General features: G+C 34.2%; 1 protein-coding gene and 1 long non-coding RNA gene across 2 annotated transcripts; both read right to left on the reverse strand.

Moving 5' to 3' along the window:
- Nucleotides 1-1,280: 1,280 nt before the first annotated feature.
- On the reverse strand, nt 1,281-2,127 carry LOC136813162 (uncharacterized). The gene is made up of 3 exons (XR_010847441.1): nt 2,025-2,127; nt 1,535-1,596; nt 1,281-1,359 (listed from the first exon to the last, which is right to left on the reverse strand). It is a non-coding gene; the product is annotated as an uncharacterized lncRNA (long non-coding RNA).
- Nucleotides 2,128-3,951: 1,824 nt separating this feature from the next.
- Nucleotides 3,952-12,674, reverse strand: LOC136812989 (zinc finger protein 107-like). The gene is made up of 3 exons (XM_067069496.1): nt 10,978-12,674; nt 6,259-7,539; nt 3,952-4,841 (listed from the first exon to the last, which is right to left on the reverse strand). The coding sequence occupies exons 1-3, from the start codon at nt 12,631-12,633 to the stop codon at nt 4,035-4,037; spliced, it is 3,744 nt and encodes a 1,247-aa protein (XP_066925597.1). The 5' UTR covers nt 12,634-12,674; the 3' UTR covers nt 3,952-4,034.
- Nucleotides 12,675-12,813: the final 139 nt, after the last annotated feature.

Here is a 12,813-nt window from a genome sequence, read left to right on the forward strand (position 1 = left end):
AATAAACCTAGACTTTGGAACACAGAGCTTAATTGACACGGACACGGATCTGCTTCATATAGATCTGGGTGAATCCCCAGGGTCTTAGCTTTCCAGGAGTCACTCCAGTAGGTCAGCCCCTTTGTTTGGCCTTCCCCAGAAAATTAAAAAAAAAACAGCCACACTCTTTCAAAACGTTTAGAAACCCCCGTGTTAGAATTTCCTCATAATTTCTAGCATTTTGCTCGGTAGAAAAAGAGTTGATAACACTTTCCAGACTTTTTGATAAATAACGAGATTGCTCACGGGAATTCTTTGACCCGCATCCCGCGCGATCGTATTTAATCGCCCGCGCGTGTACGCTCTGTCTGCTGTATGGGTACCGTATGCGAGTACAAGCTCCTCTTTTCAGTCTTTTGAGACTTTAAAGGCGATTGGAGAGTGTCCTAACCCCTCAGATGGAAATTTCTAATTTAATAGACTTTACTGAATGTCCTAAATTGGAATAAGAGTCACTCTCTTCAACTAAAGAGTCCTGAAAATCGCGATGATTGATCGGCTCTTGTATGTTGGAAAAAATCTAAAATCATTTCTTTAAGAAGTTAATACCTTGACTGGGTAGAGTTATACAGATCAAATAAACATATGAAATGATTAATCATTGTTGCACTAATTTTCACGTCTGCTTGGCCGAGTGGATGAGGCGTTGAACTGCCATCTGTCCAGGTGACATTTTTGAGAGTAAGAATCCTAAACGGTGAGCTCGTTATTGATATTTTTGAAAATTCCCGTATTTTAATAAGAAGCAAAAATTTTCTAAGTAGTGTCACCTCAGTTTGACCTTGTCATTAAGTACTGTATTTCAAAATGGACCAGGTTGGTTAGCGGGTGGAGAGGCAAGAGTCATGACTTTCAAAATTCAGTATTCCAAAACTTTCAACTAAAAAAATTACACAAAAATCGACTTTCGACTTTTTTTGCTATCTTACAAGCACCTTTTTTAGAACCACAAGTGACTGAATATGCTGCTAAAAAATGATTTACAGGTATAAAAAATGATTGATAAAGGAGCGAGTTTATTCGCGTGGGTTAGAAATTCCCGTGAGCAATCTCGTTATTTATCTGAATGTCTTTCCAGATTTATCCCAAATTTACTGGTTTAATAAAAAAGAACTAAAAACTCACTTACAAAAAAGGTTTGATATGTTCCGTACTTAGTTTTTCTCAATGTCTCAATACATTTTCTAAAGCGGTCTGGAACGCTGTAAACTCGTACAGAGTCCTTTAATTTCCCTTTTTGTTGATTGTATCACGTCCATCAAAAATGTGGTACAAGTAGCTCTTGGTGCAAGATTGAGAATACAGCAATCTATTCATTCCCTGGATATTGTAAAACAAGAGAATAATGTGTCGAATATTGAGGATATATTCTATAGTAGACCATCTGGCTATGATGCGCAAAGGAGTGTGTTCAAACCCAGGTTGACCCATAATAAAGACTTCGTATTTAATACAAAATCGGGTCACCTCCGAATGTGGTCACAGACTCACTTACTTATAAACAATCAATCACCAAGCACCATTTGTATCCATGAAATCTCCTTTGAACTCATACATCTGTAAAAAGATGGAAAGAGAGAAGAGGTTGAGTAAAAAATTAGAACGTTTGGCAATCCCCTGGGAGCAAAAAATATTTTTGTTCAAACTCACATCTACGTTTTCCACCACAATTTACGAGCGCCAATCGATAGGTTCTATCAAATGGTACACGGTCCGAAACGATCCTAGTTGTCTACTATAAGTACCTAACTTGAGATAAAAGTTGTCCGGGAATATCGTGAATTATTCTCAGAATTTAAAAGTTCCATTAGATCCAACCTTAGGCTGCCCAGATCCCCTCTGATCCCCTATATCAAAACTAATTTGGGGATGCATGCAGCCTAATCCAACCTACGTTTTGAAAGCTTGTTAACGTAAGGATGGCTATGACATTGGGTGTTTGAATGGCCAGCTTATCTATTCTGTTTAGAAAGAACGATATATACCTTCCTTCTCCAATTGACACTAATGTTTCTTTTTGCAAAATAAAACCACCATTGTAGCTATACATAGAAGACTTCATTAAAGAAGAGTTATTTTTTATGATCTTTCTCTGAAAAACAAGAAAGTATTTATTGGATTGGATTGAAGGTTTATTATTCATTTGTCTAACAGTTAAACAACATACAAACAACCCTGTGTCATAACAGTCCTGGTTTGAGAAATATCGGTAAAGAAATCGCCTTCAGGGAGTAAAAATATTCTGAAATCTCATCCAAATAACAAAAATACACTGAACTTAAACCCCTGCTCGGAAACAAAAAGTATCCCACTTAATTTTTCACCATCAAGAAAATACAGAATTTACACCCCCAATATATTGTGAACGACTTTCTGTCTCCATCGAGATTTAACTTCTTCATTCTGTCCATTATACTGACCCGACCAGTAGTGAAGCAGTGTACATAAATCTTTGATCAAGGAAAGCGATGTTTTTGGACATGTTTAAGTTTAAGTATTACTAAAAGGTAGCTGGTTTTTTTTGACGATGCAAGAAAATTATCATTAAAAATCTAAAAGTCAACATATATTGAGTTATACATATATTGATATACATTCCTGAGTAGTGAAGAAGAAAAAACATTGACCATTAGGTTAAATAACTACTACAAGAAAGAAAAATAGATTTTTTTTCTGAGAATTATTTGGAAAATGATCGAATGAAAATGTATAATCAAATTGTATGAGAAATTAAGAAAATTGTTCTGTATTACAATACAAAATTTATAGCTGTATTTTCATCAGTTTGAATGTGTTCTACTATGCGATTTAAGATGAGTTGCTGTTCTATAAGATTTACCACATTCTTTACACCTGAAGGGTTTGAAACCAATATGGATTCTACTATGTTCTACTAAATTACACCTATGTTTGAAGGCTTTACCACAAACAGTACAATAAAACGGCCTGTGATCAGTGTGCGTACCTAAATGTTGTTTTAGGTTTCCTTTCCGTGTAAATGATTTTCCACATTCCTCACATTCAAACTTATTTGTTGTGTCTTTATGGACGATTTCATGTAATTGTAATTCATCAAATTGTGCAAAGGATTTACCACATTCCTTACATTGGAAATTATCACTTTGGATTGTGTGAATTCTCTGATGAATCTTGAGAGACCGTCTCGCTTTGTAACATTTACCACATTCCGTGCATTCAAAAGATCTGGATTTTTTCACTTTAGAAACATTATACCGACGATCTGTTTCTTCTTGGACTATAAAGTTTGCAACTTCCATCAAACTATTTTTATTCGCAGTCTCCCTGGAAATTCCATTCGTAAAGGCTGCTTTATCCCGGATATTAGTAAAATCATCTTTTCCATTCACAGGAACATTATCATTGTCATCTTCCTCAATTTTTATTTCGAAGCATTCTCCCATAATTTCATTTTCGTTATAGAAAGTACTTTCATCATCAGCAAAATCATCAATTTCAAGTTTAATTTCATGGGGATCACCGTGACTTCCGTTTTCACAACATGTATTTCCAATAATGTGTTCTTCTTCGATTTTAATGTAACCTGTTGCAACCAAAATGTCTTCATTCTCAATTATTTCACTTGACTTTTCACTATCACTACATGATTTATCCATAGTTTTATTTATTTCATCGGATCTTAATCTGTATCTCTTATATATATCTATAATATATATATCTCTTTAATATACCTTGAAACAATTGCAGTGTACACAATATAATTTTAAGTTAAAAAAGAGCTAGATTAACGATCCAAATTTTTCAATATTATGAATCGGTTTGTGGACACTGAGGGTATTTAATAGGTCGTAAATATACCGTAAAAATAGATTATTCTTTAAAGGGGTAAATGAGTGAAAGTCTTAACAAAATCCTTGAGATATTGCTTAAGGAAAACACTTTTTCACAAAACATTCATGAAATATCTAGCATGCTCTACATGTGATCGCTTTTCTGTAAAATTCTTTCCACATTCTTCACACTTGGACTTCTAATACCTTATGAACGTTGTTTTCATGTTTACGTCTATCAGCCGTACGTGAAAACTCTTTACCACATTCCTTACATTCATAAGGCTTAATACCTCTATGAACAAATCTTTGATGTTTTAACATATTCACCTTCTGAAAGAAACATTTACCACATTCATTACATTCGAATTCTTTGATCCCTCTATGAATAGCTTCATGTCTTTTGAGACTTCCTTTATGAAGAAGTTTTCCACAATCGTCACACTGAACTTTAGGTTTGCTACCGTTATACAACTTCATTGGCTTTTGTTTCTCGGAAAATTCCTTAGTCTTATTATCAATATTCCAGCCGTGTTCATTTATAACTTCATTATAGCTAGATCGAAAACTGCCTGGATCATCTTGTGAAAATGCTTTACCACATTCCGTGCTGTATTTCCTGTCGAGCAGGTCATCGGCTAAAGATGAGGAACCACCGATTGATTCATTCTTATTCACGCCTTCTCCCAAATCATTTGAATTCAGTATTTGGTGTTTTACACCAGATAAACCTTCATCCTCAACCTTGAAATCATTTCTCAAATTAAAATTCAATTCATGTTGAAAATCCAAGTTAGGATCATCTTGTTCTAATTCGATTTTGATGGATTGTTTTTTGTTAGGACGTTCTATTTCCTCTGAATTTTTGCTGTCAGATTCATTGTCGCTATCATTCAATCCACCACCGCGAGTAATATCGAAATATAAGTCTGAAGATTCTTCATCTTCACTTCCATTGAGGTGATTATTATCAAATGTGTTAACCATATTGGCCTTTTTAATCGGATGAACGTTTTATAAAATTTTTATCAGAATTGAAGAATGAAAAATAAATAAAACAGGGATCTTACCGAGAAGAAACCCCACCTAAATGTGACAGCGTGACACCAAAAATGTTAAACACTTAGAAAGCATTGAAATGGCAATGGTTTGGCGAAATGAGAGGTTTTTTATACTTCTGCGATGGAAACATATTAAAATGTACTCTTTTCAGCTCTTTTTTAAACCTTCTTTGTCAATAAATAGCAAACGAACACTCTCATCTGATACAATATATGCTTTCATGTAACAAAAAAACATCTTAAAAAACTTCACGAAAACAGCTTACCACATTCCTTACACTTGATTTTGTAAGTCGGTGCAAATTCATAAGACAAATACTTCTAATCAAGTCTTGAGTCGGGGCGTTGGACAATTTAGTTTATCTGTATTTTGAAAGCAATCACATATCAGGTAACTCACCAAAAAGCCACCCTTGCCTCAAAGTTTTGGTCACATACAGTTTCTTTTATTTTGACTACATTTTTGACTTTTGTATGACCTAAAAATCGTTTTCACGACGAATTTTTAAGAACACGACGCTGAGAATTTAAGAACATCGTAAGAACATTTAGAATGAAAAGCCCCAGTCTGAGCCAAAATTCATTGGTTCTTATGAAAAAAAAGCGTGTAAATCAGAAAAATCTTCATTTTGTTCATAATACATTCACTTCCATTCTTGCTTTGTGAGTATTTGTTTTCCTTACAGTCTTCCTCAAGCAGTCTTTGTATTGTGGTCTTTCATTGAATAACTTGCTTTCGTGGTATTTTCTATTGTTTTGATATCAATATCTATTTTTTCCTGAAAAAGGAAAGAAAATAAATATTAAGATTTGTTCTCTGTATTTCCACGTTTTTTTATAAGAACAAAAGGCTTCGATGGCCAAAATGTTAAGAACATTAAGTTAAGAATATTTTAAGGCTTTGGACTCAAAAACACCCGTTTTCTTTAGAAAAATGGGTAAACATGGTGAAAATGAGAACATTTTAAAGAACATTTTTAGGCTTGAAACCCAAAAAGTTAAGAACATCCCAAGGCTTCAAAATCTTTGGATGTTCTTATAAAAAAAACGTGTATTTATTGGTTATTTTGTCATTATGACGCAAGGTTTAAGATGAACAGATAATAATAATAATAGGTAAAGTCGAAAAAATGTCCAGGCCTTTACTTTCCCTAGATTAAAATTGAAATAGGTACTTGTTGGAACAAGGAAGAAATATAAAACATGAAATATGAAATGTAAAATATTTACAGACATAAAAATACTATACAAAAATAAATTGGAAATGGACATGTCGAAAAGAATGAAGCTCGTTTCAAAAACGTTTTTGGTCTCGTAGTTGCTGTTTCAACAAATAACAAGTATCATTTGTGGATTGTAAGACAGTGATGTATCATACTTGATTTATGTGAAAATGATTTACCACATTCCGGACATTCAAATGGTCTCAAACCTTTATGGACTGCTTTGATGTGTCCAAAGACAGATGCTTTATATGCAAACCGTTTTCCACATTCCTTGCATTCAAAAGGTTTTACTCCAGTGTGCGTTTTTTGGTGTTTAAGGAGAATACAACGCTGGGTAAAAGACTTACCACATTCCTCACATATATGTAATTTTACCCCATGGATTTTTTCATGCCGTTTAAGATATATGAGGGTTGCAAATGTCTTACCACACTCTTCGCAATTGAAATGACCATTCTCCTCATGAATCGTATTAATATGTATTTTCAAAGTCTTTTCTGTGGAATAGAATTTACCACATTCTTGACATTGAAACTTGTTTGTTTGATTTTCTACAAGATTATTCTCATTCGCCTTTTCTAAAGTTTTCTTACTGTTCTCTATACTCAGAGAGCTCAGAGGTGAATCATTAACTATGGGCAAAGCATGAGACCCCGGAACGAGCTTTTCAATTTTGACTCCAACTTCATAATTTTGATGATCGCTTGTTTCATTAGTGTTGTCATGGCGAGTAATATCAAAAAACAAATCAACAGATGGCTTAGAACATTTACTTTTATCATTTGAAAGTTCATCATTGTTTCCACTTAAAATTTCTGGATCATTAGAAATTGGATTACTTTCATATTGTTCTACAAATTCATCCGAACCTTCGTCAATCTCTTCATTGGTGAATTCATTGACTTTTGAATGGTTGACATTCTCACCAACTTCATCATGGCAACCTTCCAATTCATTGGTGCTTAAGTCACTTTCATTAGTCAAGAATTTATTAATACAAGGCTCTAAGTCATTGACATTTGTATTAACTTGGTACCGTTCCTCGTGGGATTGTAGAATCACCTTATGATCTGTAGTTGTCAGTTCATTGGATGTGACTTCTTCTAGTGGCATTCTATTGTTGTTTTCATCACTTTCTTTAGACTCAGCACAGAAATTAATTTTCTTAGTATTTGGCATAAACATGAAAGTATTTCCAGTTTTATCCAGAAATGCGATAGGACCTTTTGAGTTATCAATGTAAATATCGCATGAACCAATAACATTGTTTCCAACTCGTATTTCAAATAGGAATTTCATTTGATAGTAAGATTGACCATCTCCAATCTGGTTCTCCTTTAAAATGTTTGTTTTTGTGTTGTGAATACTAACTTCCATTTCCATACCAGAATGTGAGGTAGCTTGTTATTAGTTTTAAAATCTATAATATCTGTAAAAAGAAAAACAGGTTTTATTACAGTTAACATATTACATTAAAATCTATAATATCTGTCAAAAAGAAAAACAAAACCTGAAACATGCAAATTTTGACCCCGGACAACATGCTTGCCAAACAATGGGTTTTGACCCTACAACTTTACTCCCAGACATGGGCAATTTATGAATTTTTTGCTACCCCCTGGACAGTGTATCCCCCACCCGAATAAGTTGTTTTACTGTTCATCAAAAAGATGATAATAGACTGCATAGTTCGTCCATAGTTCGGGGATGACACTTTGCGAAAAAATGAAGGAGGGGGATCAGAAATTTTCATGAAAAAGGGGGATAGCAAGGAAGGGGGCTCACATATATATTGTAGATTATTTTCGAGCACTGTTATGAAATTTGGTTTTCCTGAAAGAAAGTTTTCTGTTAGAGTAGTCTGAGTCAAAAAGAAGAAGTTTATTATTTTGCTTTCTCAATCTGAAGATATTTCTTAGCTATTTTTTCAAAAGTCCAAAATGCTTGGGGGATAACCGGGGGGGGGGGGGGGAGGGTACTACCCTTGTCGACCGACGGGGGTGCTCCGCTGAGGTTCGAAAAATGGACCCTACGTGGGACTCGAAATTTGCGAAAAAGGTGACCCTGAATGGGACTGAAATTCCAAAATTTTCTCAAATGTTCTACTTTTTTCCCAAATTTTCCAAAAATAGGCACCCTACGAGGGAGTGATTTTTCTATTTTGGTGTTTTTGCGACCCTACCTGGGACTCGTGGAGTTTAAAAAAGGTACCCTGACCAGCGGAGCATCCTCGTAACCCATCTTGCCCTAGTACCCCCCCCCCCCCCCGGGGGGGGATACACGTTTTTTTTAAGAAACACGCTTTTAAGAAACATGAGGCTCAGAATGCCTAAAAACTAAGAAACATCTAAGAAAAATGCTGAGGCTGAGAATCAGAAAATAACATTTTTTAATTCGTTTTTTTTTAAGAACCTTCCAATCAAGGGAAAGTTCCAAAAAATACTTACATAACGTCAGAAAATCAATATAGAAGATAGGAAAGTACTGTAGATTAGTCTATTAGACTATTGTATTATCGGCATGCATCCTTTAAGCTTGACAAAGTTTAGAAACATGTAAGGCTCAAAAGGCCGATTTCTTAAGAAACATTGAGGCTGCTTGGTAAAACTTTCTTAAAAAAAAAACGTGTAGGCATTTTTAAAGGTTAGGGGGGTGCCAAAAAGGGGGATCAGACCCTTTTCCACACTTTGAGACTGACCGCTTAGACAATGCTTATTTTATGCGATCTCAAGTTACCTCCAGGCTCCAAATAATTGAAAAAAATTCAAACTAGATCATCATTCCTCAGCTCTGGTTTAAACGGCCCACTTTTGACCCTGTCTTTTTCGAATTGTGAATTAAAGTGGGTAGAAAGTTTTCTGTCTAAAATCAATGCATTGCCCTCTTTTTTGTAACAATCAGAATAGGGAGGGTAGAAAGTCGACCGTCTAAACTAGAGCTTAGGGTTCTTATTATGAATGAAAACGAAAGTAGGAAAATGATTCAATATACGATAACAACAATTCAACATTAAACCAAGGATCGCAATCTTATATAAATTCAAACAGAAGATATCAAGCATTCATAACTTTAATCAGTTTACTTGAAAAAAGGACTTTACAAACTCGGCCATATTTTGGGCATTTCCAAAAGGCATCTTTGTGCAAAAAATCAGAAAAACTAATGATGAAATCTCGAGAAAATGCCAAAAGACCGGTTTTTCCGGTATATTTCCGCCATTTTCGGCCGGAATAAAAATGTTTTTGGAAAACCAGGCTCCGTCATATTTTATGCATTACTATTTTGCATCTTTGTGCCAAAAACCAGAAAAAACTATGAGCAAATCTCGAGAAAAGCTGGTAACAGACGAACGGACGAACAAACAAAGGTTAATTTATAGGACCTCCACCGGGGTAGGTCCAAAAAGTACGGTCTGCTAATGTTTTTTGGAACAAACTTTAGGTCGATACAAATAATGTCAAATTAATTTCATTGAACGCTCAAGGCATAAATAATCTATAAATTATAGTATACAAAGTAATTCTACGATTTTTAGAGTAAAAAAAAGTTTCTATTTAATTTGAACAAGCTCTGATATCATCGAGCACTCTCGGCAGATAGAAGAAAATAGACCTGTGGCAAAGAATCAGATAAAAACCTGAAACCTCTAAATAGACTGAAAATGAATTGAAAACAAACCTAGATGATATAAATCCTCAAAAAGTGTAGAATAAAATTAACCAAACTGGACACTCATCTTCAGTCCACATTTTTTAAACAAAAAAACAAAACAAGCAACATGCTGAACGGACCTACCTGGTGATCAAAATCAGATAAAAATAGGACAAATAGCAAGAGAGTAAGAAGTAATGAGCAGCTTGAATATAGGCACTTTTCTGCCCAAATTTGCTCAAAAAATTATTTTTTCGAAAATCAACCTCCATCAGAAATTAAATATTACCATTTTACAGCACTATGCAAAAAATAAGAAAAAAACACCAAGCCAATCTCGAGAAATCTCATTTTCCCTAAATATGACAAAAGGGAGTTTCCCCAAATAAAAAAATTCCGATTTTTACGGCCAAAATCTTTTTTCCGGAAAAAACAGCTTGAGTTACTTGCCTTTTATCTTTGTCCGAAAAATTTGAAAAATCTAATGAAGCAATTTCACACAAAGTCCAGAAAACCCCATTTTTAGGCACATTTTGGCCAAAATTTGCCCCAAAAAATTAATTTTTGAAAATCGGGCTTCATCAGATTTTAAAGATTACCATTTTACATCAAAGTGCAAAAAATCAGAAAAAAATATCGATCCAATCGCGAGAAATGTTCTTTTTCCCTAAAAATGACATAAGGGAATTTCCCCAAATAAGAAAATCCGAGTTTTACGGCCAAAGAAAATTTTCCGGAAAAAACAGCTTGAGTCGTGTTTTAGAGAACCTTACCTTTTATCTCTGTCCAAAAAAATTTGAAAAAACTAATAAAGCAATTTCTCACAAAGTCCAGAAAACCCCATTTTAGGCATATTTTGGCCCAAATTTGCCCCAAAAAATTCCATCTTTCTGCCAAAAATCAGGAAAAAGTAATGAAGCAATTTTTCACAAAGTCCAAAAAACCTTATTTTAGGTAGTTTTGCCCAAATTTTGCCCCCCAAAAATTTTTTTCTAAAATCGGGCTCCGTCACTTTTTAGGCATTGCTATTTTGTATCATTGTGCAAAAAATTAAAAAAAACTAATGAGCCAATCCCGAGAAAAGCTTGTAACAGACGAACGGACAACAGTCAAATTAAAGGACCTCCCGGTAGGTCCAAAAAGTCAACTGAAAAACTTATCAACAACTCGTAACAATTCATATAATTAATGATGGCTTTGTTTGATATGTTTCGTGAGAATATAATTGTGTGTATAGCAATTACCACACACCGTACATTTAAAGGGTTTGTCAGTTCGGTGCTTGTATCCATGAACAGTAAGTTTGCGTTTTGTTGTAAAGCTTTTACCACATTCTTGACATTCAAAACATTCAATTGTATTATGACTCTGCTTATGTGTATAGAAAGCGTCCCTTCGTGAAAATGATTTACCACAAGCTTTGCACTCATATGGTCTATTTCCAGTGTGGCTGTTTTTATGGTCTTTCAAGTCAGCACCAGAAACAAAATATCTATCGCAGTGTTCACAATGATGATTCTTTTTTATTTTTCCATTATGGATTCTGACATGTTTCTTCAAATGCCATTCAGTACTGAAATATTTGTCACATCTTTCACAATGAAATGGTTTGATTCCTGAATGAGTAGCTGCATGTAGTTGAAGTGTAAATTTTCTGGCAAACATTTTACCACAATCATTACACTGAAATGATTTGATTCCCTGATGTGTCACTTGAAAATGTAATGTTAGCTCACTTTTTAAGGCAAAACTTCTTTCACACTCTGTACAATTAAATTCTTTTGCATGGATCCTTTTATGCACTCTCAGGTGGGCCTTTTTTGGAAAATCCTTTCCACACTCTTCGCATTCAAAAGGTGCAGTTCCTTGATGGGCGGATCGGTTGTGTTTTATAAGATCGCTCTTTGAGGTAAAAATCCCACCACATTCTTGACAGCTATGTTCATCTCGATGGATTTTCAAGTGCATTCTCAGATTATTCTTTCCTGGAAAACACTTTCCACAAACTTCGCATTCAAATGGTGTGATTCCTTTATGAGCATTCTCGTGCGCTAATAAACTACCACCATCCATAAGGATCTTACCACATTCTTGACATTTAAATTCTTTTATAATCTTAGGCTTAGGTATCTTCACTCCAATATTAACACGCAAAAGGTCTTTCTGTTTTTCATTATTTAATTTTGTGCTTTCAAAGATTGTAATGCATTTAATGCATTTGACTTCTTTGTTGACATTAAATGTGCTGGTTAATCGATTGATGCTGTCTGGGTTCTTCACAGGTTTTTTACAAACTACACATTTCGATTTTTCCATTAAATCATTGTTTGATTCAATAATTTGAAGATCGATTGTGTTTTTCTCCTCATTTTGTGTTGTTATTGGTTTTGGTGCAATATTTAGACGCCTTTGCTGCAAAATTTGAATCGGTGTAGTTTTTAATCCTTTCTTTTTCTTAAGATGGCAAGTGACTGCTTGGAGTTGATCAATCAAATTTTTATGAAATTGATTTGATTGATTCGATGGTAAAGGTTGATACTGTGTGTTTATCATCGTTGCAATGCTTGGCATTTTTGGTTTGATGACGATATCAGCAATCGGAACGGTCTTTAGAACCGGGTTGTCTTCTGATGAACGTTTCTTTGGAATGAAATGAAAGTGATTTCTCTTGCTATCCGACATTTTGATAGATTTTGTAGAACTTTCAACACATAAATCAAAGTTACCAATTATTTCACCATCCAATTTGATGTCAAATTTGATTGTGATTGGAAAATCGAATTTACCAGACGATTCTTTATCTCTAATGACATCACTTGTTTGTATATTTTCTATTATTAATTTCATTTTTCTTTTTTGTTTTCTCTAAAACAAAAAAAAAGTCAGTTGATTCTTACATTAGATTTAAGACAAAACTTGAATTTTATTGGCAACCAGCCTTGAAAAATAAATTTGGGGAAGTCTTTGTCTGATTGAAGTAAAAATAAACCGAAAAAAATAGTTCCCTGACTCCAACAATCAAAATTT

This window comes from Clytia hemisphaerica, unplaced genomic scaffold, assembly GCF_902728285.1.
Source record: "Clytia hemisphaerica strain Z4C2 unplaced genomic scaffold, Clytia hemisphaerica genome assembly, whole genome shotgun sequence".
NCBI lineage: Eukaryota > Metazoa > Cnidaria > Hydrozoa > Leptothecata > Clytiidae > Clytia > Clytia hemisphaerica.

Coding starts and splice junctions, on each gene's coding strand:
- LOC136812989 (XM_067069496.1), bottom strand. CDS start 12,633: ATGAAATTAATAATAGAAAATATACAAACAAGTGATGTCATTAGAGAT. Junction 7,540..10,977: donor AACATATCAAACAAAGCCAT/CATTAATTATAT, acceptor TAAAACTAATAA/CAAGCTACCTCACATTCTGG. Junction 4,842..6,258: donor ATCACTGTCTTACAATCCAC/AAATGATACTTG, acceptor CCGATTAAAAAG/GCCAATATGGTTAACACATT.